The sequence below is a fragment of the Cyphomyrmex costatus genome, unplaced genomic scaffold (genome assembly GCF_001594065.2).
Source record: "Cyphomyrmex costatus isolate MS0001 unplaced genomic scaffold, Ccosl1.0 scaffold526, whole genome shotgun sequence".
NCBI classification, from domain to species: domain Eukaryota; kingdom Metazoa; phylum Arthropoda; class Insecta; order Hymenoptera; family Formicidae; genus Cyphomyrmex; species Cyphomyrmex costatus.
The window spans coordinates 356,205-366,018 of record NW_017279491.1 but is presented as its reverse complement, the minus strand read 5'-3'; the positions used below and the strand labels follow the sequence as shown (position 1 = coordinate 366,018).

General features: G+C 35.9%; 2 protein-coding genes across 4 annotated transcripts; one reads left to right on the top strand and one right to left on the bottom strand.

The window, feature by feature from the left end:
• Positions 1 to 1,499: 1,499 nt before the first annotated feature.
• On the bottom strand, positions 1,500 to 3,551 carry LOC108778900 (ubiquitin-like protein 7). Of its 2 annotated transcripts, XM_018546217.1 has the most exons (5): positions 3,180 to 3,551; positions 2,636 to 2,841; positions 2,370 to 2,506; positions 1,579 to 2,220; positions 1,500 to 1,522 (listed from the first exon to the last, which is right to left on the bottom strand). In XM_018546217.1, the coding sequence occupies exons 1-4, from the start codon at positions 3,325 to 3,327 to the stop codon at positions 1,602 to 1,604; spliced, it is 1,110 nt and encodes a 369-aa protein (XP_018401719.1). In that variant the 5' UTR covers positions 3,328 to 3,551; the 3' UTR covers positions 1,500 to 1,522; positions 1,579 to 1,601. The 2 variants fall into 2 exon arrangements, with proteins under 2 accessions (XP_018401719.1, XP_018401718.1); XM_018546216.1 differs by having other exon boundaries at positions 1,506 to 2,220.
• Positions 3,552 to 5,167: 1,616 nt separating this feature from the next.
• Positions 5,168 to 9,602, top strand: LOC108778895 (uncharacterized). 2 transcript variants are annotated; one of them, XM_018546209.1, is made up of 12 exons: positions 5,168 to 5,463; positions 5,598 to 5,692; positions 5,816 to 5,970; positions 6,083 to 6,213; positions 6,393 to 6,528; positions 6,602 to 6,983; positions 7,127 to 7,662; positions 7,865 to 8,237; positions 8,331 to 8,659; positions 8,737 to 8,971; positions 9,083 to 9,426; positions 9,521 to 9,602. In XM_018546209.1, the coding sequence occupies exons 1-12, from the start codon at positions 5,385 to 5,387 to the stop codon at positions 9,564 to 9,566; spliced, it is 2,841 nt and encodes a 946-aa protein (XP_018401711.1). In that variant the 5' UTR covers positions 5,168 to 5,384; the 3' UTR covers positions 9,567 to 9,602. The 2 variants fall into 2 exon arrangements, with proteins under 2 accessions (XP_018401711.1, XP_018401712.1); XM_018546210.1 differs by having other exon boundaries at positions 9,083 to 9,602.
• The last annotated feature ends 212 nt before the right edge of the window (positions 9,603 to 9,814 follow it).

Sequence of the window (9,814 nt, the reverse complement as noted above, 5' to 3'; positions counted from 1 at the left end):
ATATATTTAGTTTTTAATAAACGTACAATAAATATGTATCTCATTAACTTTTCATGGAATTATTTTTTATATACATCCTGTAGAAATATATATATAAAATTATTATTATTAATATTTTGGATAACTATTACTGATATCACAATTTAATATCAGAATTATATTTCTTGAGATTTAATTGTTCTTAGATCTCTTCTGAATAATCAGATTAATCTTAATTTAACATTACGTATAACGTCACTTACGATTCTGAAGATTCTCAAACGATGACTGGATACTTAAAGACGTGACACTTATGCGTGATTGTGTAGGTTTTTTTCACATTCGATTTGGCGTTAACCGTGCCACATCACTGCCGACACGCATGACGCATTTAGTCTGAGCACACATTCGGCATTGATACATCTACATATTAAAGCATTATTTCACGTAGCTCACATGTGCTGAACAAAAACTTCTATCACAATTTTAAATCTTATGTTGCATTTCTGTAAAGCAAAATTTTTGTATGTATGTACATACAATAATTGTTTGACAAAAATTTTGATTGATAATAATATTCAATGTTATAAAAAAATTATCACAATATTAATATGTGTGTGCGTGTGTTGTTTGACAAAAATTTTGATTGATAATAATATTCAATGTTATAAAAAAATTATCACAATATTAATGTGTGTGTGCGTGTGTGTGTGCGTGTGCGTGCGTGCGTGCGTGCGTGCGTGCGTGTGTGTGTGTGTGTGTGTGTGTGTGTGTGTGTGTGTGTGTGTGTGTGTGTGAGAGAGAGAGAGAGAGAGGAGAAATTTAATCAAAGTTCATACATGTTAATACATACATATGCATGTATATTTGCATCGACTTTTAATGAAGTATGTTAAACTTTGATTGAACTCTTGATGACTTAGTATAATTTATTATATGCTATATAAAATCGATTATCTATAAATTATACAAATGGATGAAAGAAAAAACGAGATAACAGTCCCATAAATCATGTATCAGTAATGGTTAAAAAATTTATAGATAACTACAACATACATGATATGTGTGAACGTTTTACTTCATTCATTCATATTATAACGGCGCAAGAACGTTACATAGAAGAAATAAAAGTCTAGTTTTTGTTTGAGCAATTATCATAAATATAAAATTGTCAGAGATATAAAAATTCATACATTGTATTTAGCAATTGTAGCATTTCACTAAATAGTTTTCTTAATATATACATCGTCTATTTTCTTTATATATATATTTTTGTTTTTCTGCATTGATGTTAATAAAGTACATCACATTCTACTGTATTCTGACAAATTAGAATAATAGTCTTTATAACTCTTGAAACACATGAAGTGTTTCGCAGATTTTGCTATTTTAATGTAAACAATATACTTCAAAAATCATATAAAAGTCTCCTTCAAACAGTAAATTTCACATCTTGAACACATTCTGTATGACTCAGTAATACTCAGCATCAACGTATGTTACAAATGGAGAACATGTGTCGCGGATATTCAGGCTGACTCATCTAGAAAACACTATTTTCTGAAACATTTGTACAAATACTGCAATCACTAATATTACCTCGTCCTATTGTTTCTGGTCCATTAATTATCATAGAAACCACTAAACACGAGTTCGATGGCTGCTTGCACATCACCATTGGTAAACTGCAATGCCTGAATGTTTATCGTGTCGTCTTGAAGACCCATCTCATGCATCTGTGCCAACTGCCGCTGTAGATCATTAATCGGTGGTGAAAATAGCGGTAATACCGGCGACAAAGAGGCTGCCGGCGACGCAGCTGGCTGCTGTGAATTTGAATTAGTCGCCAACGCGGCTTGTCTCATAGCTTCCATGAACATTTGGGGAGTGATCACGCCGGTGCTCTGATTGTCGGTTGCGGGTCGATTGGCACCGTCGGATGTGGAGGATGGCAGATTATCCAGTCGTTGCGACATCTGCGAGTTTGTAGCTGGCGATACATTAGGAAAACGTAGATTGCTGTTGTTTACAGGCTGCGTGGCAAAAAAGTGGGCAATATCGCGCGCCATTTCTTCCTCGAGGCTCATGCTATCAACACTATAGGAATGTGCGGTAGTAGGCTGCGAACTGGCCACTGAACTGCTGGAGGAGCCACTGGAGGCTGCATTGTGCGCTTCCTCGTGTACGGCCGCTGCAATGTTCTGCGCTGCCTCGATTAACACTGGATGCAGCTGTGCTATTCTGAATATGTAAAATAATAACAAAATCTTTAAATCCATGTTCGTACTAAAAAGATACAAAGTAAAAATGTATTGTTTTGAGAAATATGCTGTTTGCAAATTAATATTTCTGAAGAGTATACAAATTTAAGGGACCATACATCTAATTACCTTCTGACAGTGTCAACATCTATAAAATGCGCCATTAAATCAGGATCCTGCAACATGGCAATAGCGACTGCATCCTCGTGCAATCCAGGAGAGGATGAAATAATATTATCTATCACTTCTGGTCTTTTACTTAAACGCTAAAACACATCACAATGTTTATATAGATTTTCTCTAATGATACTTGATAATTATAATTAAAGATGTGTATCATATATTATATAAAATGTAAAAGTCATATACATCAATATACATATATATATATTTACATGCAAAGCATTTCTAAACGCAGGGGTCTCATTGAAAGATTTAAATGCTGATGCTAGTTGTAATATGCAATCTTCTGATATATGTTTATTCAACATTGATGACTCCGGTTCTTTCTTCTTCAGCGCATGTACCATTGATCCATTCTTCAATCCGACAGACTCTACTGTTGCATCATCTTCAAGTATAAGTCCACAATAAATAAATTCTAGAGAAAAAGAGAGATAATTATTAGTATTATATTTTTGCTAAAGTTGAATTTATTCTATACAGAATTATTTCAAATAGCCTGAACTGTAATCATATATTTTTTAAAAATTAGAATTGAACTCTCTTCAAGAAAGATAAAAATTAAGGCTAATTTAGTAAGGATTGAAAATAAAGCTAATCTAATGAGGATTTTTGAGAGTAGACAAATGACTTGATATATATTTCAAATATATAAGAAATAAAAAAATCTGATGTAAAACTTGAATCAAATAACAAAAGGATACAAAAAAACTTGTGACAAAGACCAATCTTCAAATAATACAAAGTCATTTTTACCAAATGAATTTTTGGGCAGATTCCACCTTTCCGCGGCTTCTTGCTTTAATACCTCTACTTTTGTTTTCAGGTTCACACCGCTCAACGTAATCGGCATGATCATCTCAGAATTTATCTGTACCCCGAACAACAGCTCCATAGCTATCATAATTAAACGAATCAACTCAAATCCGAGGGTCGACTCTATTCTCACTACGGTCTCTTCGACATTTAATCTTCAACTTTTCGGCTTTTTCTCGAATCCCAGAATGCGTGAATCTCTACGAAAATTCTCTCTTTTGTCCGTTTCAAACATCGAAATTGATTGAAATCTGGAATAACTTGCAATGAAACATATAAATGTTGACAAAAGGTTACCTGAAATCTGAGGATTCTGAGGTTACCAATATACAGGGGGGAACCATATATATACTCCTATACATATATGGAGGGAACAAACTTCAGTCTTCTAGTGACTTTACTCCGTATATTCTGGGGGCGATTAGGGTCTACGCACAATAGGAGAAATATTAGGAACAGATATTAAATATAAGAATTTTAACCTGTCAGAAAGCGCACATTCCACAGTACACAGTTCTGATAGGTTAAAATTCTCATATTTAATATCTGTTCCTAATATTTCTCCTATTGTGCGCAGACCCTTAGAGTCCGCTATGTTCAGATTCCCACCAGAGTGCCACACAGGTATCCTTCTATCCTTATTGTTTACCAAATATTAAACAAGGATGACATGATACCCGGGGAGCACTCGGGTGGGAATCTGAACACGCCCCTAGATAAGGACTCTAATGTCCGTTTCTACCAATGTAGATTAACTTTAATCTCGGTTTAACTTACTGTTCCATCTTTTTCTAATTTTTAGAATTAGAAAAAAACGAAGAGCAAATTGAACCGAGATTAAAGTTAATCTATACATTGGTGGAAATGGGCATAAGGGCCTCTTTCACCAACGCCGATTAACTTAATCGACGATTAGTCCTAGCCCGGATCCTCATACGGACAACAGCGCTTTGACACCGGACGCTGATTGGTGAAAAACGGGTTATGGGGGTAAATTTTACCCTCGCCACCGGTTTTTCACCAATCAGCGTTTGGTGTCAAAGCGCTGTTGCCCGTATGAGGATCCGGGCTAAGGGTGCAAACCCATGCAGTGGAATAGCGTAACGCGGAACGAGAATAGAACCAATCACGAGATTCTCTAGAAACACGGATGCTCATTATTGGTTCTGCTCTCGTTCCGCGTTACGCTATTCCGCTGCATGGGTTTGCACCCTAATGCTGGATTCTCACTGCATCCGATTTTCGTCGTACGACGACTCTGCAACCAATCAGGAAACAAATTTTTGCTTCGTATCGATGATACGATTTTTCTGATTGGTTGCAAAGTTATCGTACGACGAAAATCGGATGCAGTGTGAATCCAGCATAAAGGTACAATTTCATGCTGACGATTGACGCTTATTTTTAGCGTCAAAACAGATCACATGATCAAAATTGATGCTTAATATTCGTCAATTTGTATCACGTGATCTGTTTTGACGCTAAAAATAAGCGTCAAGCGTCAGCATGAAATTGTACCTTAAGGCTGCTTTTACATGCAGCGTAACTTGCGTCAACCAATCAAACTGTATCAAATTGTATCAGCCCTACGCCATATTCTAATTGAGACAATTTGATTGGCTGACGCAAGTTACGCTTACGCAAGTTAAGGCCATCACACGTACGAAAATTTTAGTAGCAATCGTAAGGTCTTAAGCATATCGACCAATCACAATCAAGATTACGATCTCACATTTTAAACTGTGATTGGCCGATTTGCTTAAGACCTTACGATTACTACTAAAATTTTTGTACGTTTGATGGCCTTTACGCTGCATGTAAAAGCAGCCTAAACAATTCTGCGACAAAAAGACCTTTTTGTCGCTGGAACCATCGACATTGTGCATGCGCCTTGCTATACCTCTCTTATTATACCATGAGCTCGGCCTCGAGCCTCGGCCAGAAGAAGAAGAAGAAGAAATCTGGCAACTGTGTACTAATATGTTGTGCGGGAGTCGCGGGAGATCGGCAATACGGCAAAACGACCGGCGTGTGTCTCTCTGACAGTTGATATTGTTGATAAAGGAATGACAGCCCGATGATGCCTGGCAATCCGCCGGTCTGACTCATCTCACTCCGAGAGCTACAGACCGAACCAGAGCAGAGATGCAAGGTATCTGCGATAATATTCGCACAGCGATCGAACACGGACGTACTGACATTATCAGATCGCTCTTGGATGCGTGTACGTATTTTCCTTTCTTTCGTTGCTTCAAATTTTGTACAAACTCTCTTGTATTAACTTAATAAATTGAGTGGGATGAATAAAAACATCCTTCGTTTTTCGTTGTTATCATTGTTGACCTTCCTCTATCACAGGTGAAAACGGTAATACTACAGAGGGTATTACAAGAGACAAGATATTGAATCAACCAGTTTTGGAAGAAGGAACTTTCTTATCGTATGCTTCAAAGGTTTGTGAAATACTTTTCCAGACATGCTTTATTGAATGTTGTTGTTCCAATTTTTTTTTCTTTTAAATATTTCTATTTGAATTATTAAAATAAATGTTTCTATTTATGCTATTCTTATTTAAGACCAATCAAGTGGATATTGTGAGAACTCTTTTGAATTGTGGTGCTGATCCAGCTGTACAAAATGCAGATGGACAGAACGCGGTCGATGTTGCCTCAAGTGATGCAATACGACGTATCTATATAGAAGAAATGTTAAGAGCAACAGCTGCTTCTGAGTACGTAAATATATCAACATTCAATTTTATGATTTCTTTTTTTAATTATGTGAGGTATGACATAATCATACTAATTAATATCATAGAACAATTGGCATGTATCTTTTTACAGAGTAGACAGAGTAGTGCAGTTGCTGGATGCAGGATTGGATGTTAATTCATGGGACTCACAGGGTAGTAAGAACACACCATTGCACTGGGCAGCATGTTATGGGAACAAACACATTATTGCGTGTTTACTTGGTAATGTATAATAGATATCATGAAGTCTGTTTTTTTGCTCAAGTATCATACAATGTTTGTACTTTAAATTAGTATGTTTGATATTTGGCAAAAACGAGAAGAAAAGTTATAGTACAATCCAGTGCAGCAATAAAAAACTTATTAACGTTAGTAATGTTCATGTTACAATTTTCATGTAGATAAAGGAGCCGATGTAAATGCTGAGAATGGTTGTGGTGCAACACCATTGCACGATGCAGTAAATCGTGGCGATATCGCTATCTGTCAAGAATTATTGCAGGCTGGTGCAAATCCTCTTATACGAGCTACCAAAGGGTGAGCGATTAATTGTAAGAATATATAATTCTTGCGCATACAAACATATCAAACGATATTTTTTTTCTTTCAGAACATTTGCTAGGAAAACTCCGTATGAGTTGTCTAGAAAAAAACAATCTCTACATTGTTTTCTTCAAAGATTTATATCGAATTTTATGCTGAACGAGAACGAAACAATACACGGTGCTACTATGTCATATCCAGATACAAACTATTGCCAGAAGGGTCTCACGTGCAATATGAGCCAACTGTCGGTTGAATCTAACAAGTCATTGGATCCGGCATACGATGCGCCTTTGCATGATACAGGCAAAGAGAGTCCTAGCAAATTTATTATTGATAAAGGAAGTATTTACAACTTGCTATGGCCACAGCCAAAGATCGTAAACGAATTAAAAAATTTTACGGCCCCGTTTATCGCTGGAAAGGAGCTTTTTATATCAATAATACAGGTAATAAATTCAAATATACATATACATTAATATTTCTTCTTAGATATCTATAATAGAAAATTTTTTGAATCGCGTTTCTATTAAGAAGACATTTCCTCAATTTTACATATGAATTCTCATTGTGCCTCCAAATTATTCTACAGGGCAGTGAATCTGTACATAAAATACTAGATGTGTGGGAGATCAGCAGGACTCATCTGTTGGAATTGGGTCATGATGTAAAGATCGGTGAAGTGCAACCCAGTTGTGGTAAATTGCTCAACGATAATACGATTGAATGCATCGTGAATCGGAATCTATTTAACATTGCGGATAGCTATCAATTGCATATTACGCATAACTCCATAAAAGTGAGCGCTGGAAGTCTAGCGGGGCTGCATTATGCGGTCTGCACATTCGTGCAAATTCTACGTCTGAGTAAGAATCAGAGTAGATCGGAAGTGTGCGAGATAGAGTCTGTTTTCATCAAAGACGAGCCAAGATTCGCACATCGCGGTATACTGTTGGACATCTCGCCTAGAGGACGTGTACCGACCTTGGAATATCTTTTACATATTATTGATCTACTCTCATCGTTTAAGATCTCGCATTTGCATCTCTATTCCAGACTCATTCAAAATTGTGACTGGCAGCTTTGCTACTCCAAGTCCGAGATGGTAACTCTGGACAGATATTGCAGGTATAAATTATATATTTATATATTATAATTTTAAGAATTTATACTTTTCAAATAAGAGATTTCTGATTTTTTATGAACTGTATTGTTTATATCATCACTTTTTTTATTGTTGTTTTTAATTGCGACGTATTTATTATATAATTTACGTTTTAAATGACAGATTTAAGTTTCTATGTAATTTGGAAATTATGAACTTTTTCAGAGATCGTCATTTAGACATAGTTCCAACGTTAGACGTTGATTCTAACATCACCCAACATCACCTAATGCAAATGTGGCCTATCTTTCAAGATTTGCTCGCAGTATTTCCTAGCTTAAATTACGTTCACGTAGGTCCGCGATTAACCACTTTATTAGTACAAGCTGATAGCTTCGACTTGAGTGTGTCCGTCAACGATACGCTCGAAACGGACATGTCGGAAGTATTCAAGTCTTACTCGTGCCTTCAAGAACTCTGGCATATTCTTAATTTGAGCTCGAGCACGACTTTACTTTTATGTTCCAATAGTTTACATTCCAAATCCGAGTTTCATAATATTCCTACTAATATCATACTTGTCGAATACGGATTTCAGGTAAGAGTTAAATTACTTCCTTCGATTTTTTATGATATACTCGCAGGGACAATTATTTAAGTAAAATTTACTATAAATTTTCGAATATTACAGGCTGATTATGATTTCTCTGAATGGACAGAACCATTTAGACTAGCTGGTGGTAATGTTTTACCGAGTTCTGGCACAGCTAGTTACAATAGCTTGGCCGGATGTCCAGCATCAACGTATGCTAATACGAGAAATGCGATAAAAACTTCTCTGGAGCACAACTCCATAGGCATTGTTGTCGCACATTGGTCAGGAAGTCATCATCTTACTCCGCATCCTTTCGCGTGGATCGGCTATTTAATAGCGGCTGGTTTAGCTTGGAATTCCACAACGGAAATAGATTTAGGACCTGATGATAATTATGACATCCCCGAGTTGTCCATATCAGTTAGGTAACAACTGTTACAAAATTTGCAATCCATGATATATTCACACTCATAATGTTTTATAAAATCGTTTTATTTTGTAGAGAAAGATACATCACAAAATTATTGGATATACATGTGTTTCAAGATTCGGAATATAAAATCGGTAACGCGATACTAGAATTGGGACGTTTGGACACGTTGGTACTAACATTAAGTAAAAATCAAGCGGTCAAAGATCTACAACAAATACCAGATAATCGCGGTTCTACGTTATATAGATTACTGACCGATCCGGATAATGTTAATTTGGAGTATCTTTCGACCGACCTATTTGCCGTAAGTGCGCTTTTGTATGTTTGCGCGCGCTTAATATATGAAATATATTAGGGATGAGTAAGCAAGATATACTCAGATATTCCAAATTAATTTTCTATTATATATTTGTAGAAAATGACGAAGCAGATTAAACGAATATCCCATTCCTTGTATGAGGCGAACTTATCCTCCAAGTTCGCATCTATGGAAATACAGGAATTGCAATTGACATCCGATCTGATGTTGACAGCTTGTAAAATCGGTAGAACATTGATTGGAGTCGGTGTGAATCCGAACAGCAACATGGGACTCGCTGTTATTAATTTAGGAGTATGTAATCTGCCGCCCACTTTCAGGACCGATATAGCAAATAAGATGTTGGCTCATATAGAACAATATAAAGGTTCCTGGTTGCAAAGACATTTTCCACAGGGTCTCCAAGACTCGTTACTAGTTTTAACTAGTGCGCTGCATAGGTTTGTGCCGGCAACATAAGTTTTTTTTTCTTTTTAAGCAAACAAAACATTTAGTTTACAACTGAGCAATCTACAAAGCGCAAATGTCTAAAAGACTTTTACAGGACATCTCTCTTGAACTTTTGTATTCGAAATTTTAATCGACAAAGGACTGCAGTATATAAATATGATACAACACGGCAAATGAAATATGTAATAGATACAGGATTTCAAGATACATTTGAAGAAAAACTATTGAAAGCAATATGTACTTTTATGTATTCCTCACATATTATCACTATTATTGTATGTTTGCTATACTGTATATTATTTAATATTCACAAATTTATTCTTAAGATACTTTTGAAAAATATTTTATTGAGAGAATATAGTTTTATGCTAAGAACTT

Excerpts from the sequence above, each read along its gene's own strand:
- LOC108778900 (XM_018546217.1), bottom strand. The coding sequence starts at position 3,327 with ATGATAGCTATGGAGCTGTTGTTCGGGGTACAGATAAATTCTGAGATG. Across the intron at positions 2,842-3,179 it reads TCTGCCCAAAAATTCATTTG|AATTTATTTATTGTGGACTT; the intron begins GTAAAAATGACT and ends CTTTTTCTCTAG. Across the intron at positions 2,507-2,635 it reads CGTTTAGAAATGCTTTGCAT|CGTTTAAGTAAAAGACCAGA; the intron begins GTAAATATATAT and ends GATGTGTTTTAG.
- LOC108778895 (XM_018546209.1), top strand. The coding sequence starts at position 5,385 with ATGCAAGGTATCTGCGATAATATTCGCACAGCGATCGAACACGGACGT. Across the intron at positions 6,984-7,126 it reads TTTTTATATCAATAATACAG|GGCAGTGAATCTGTACATAA; the intron begins GTAATAAATTCA and ends ATTATTCTACAG. Across the intron at positions 7,663-7,864 it reads ACTCTGGACAGATATTGCAG|AGATCGTCATTTAGACATAG; the intron begins GTATAAATTATA and ends GAACTTTTTCAG.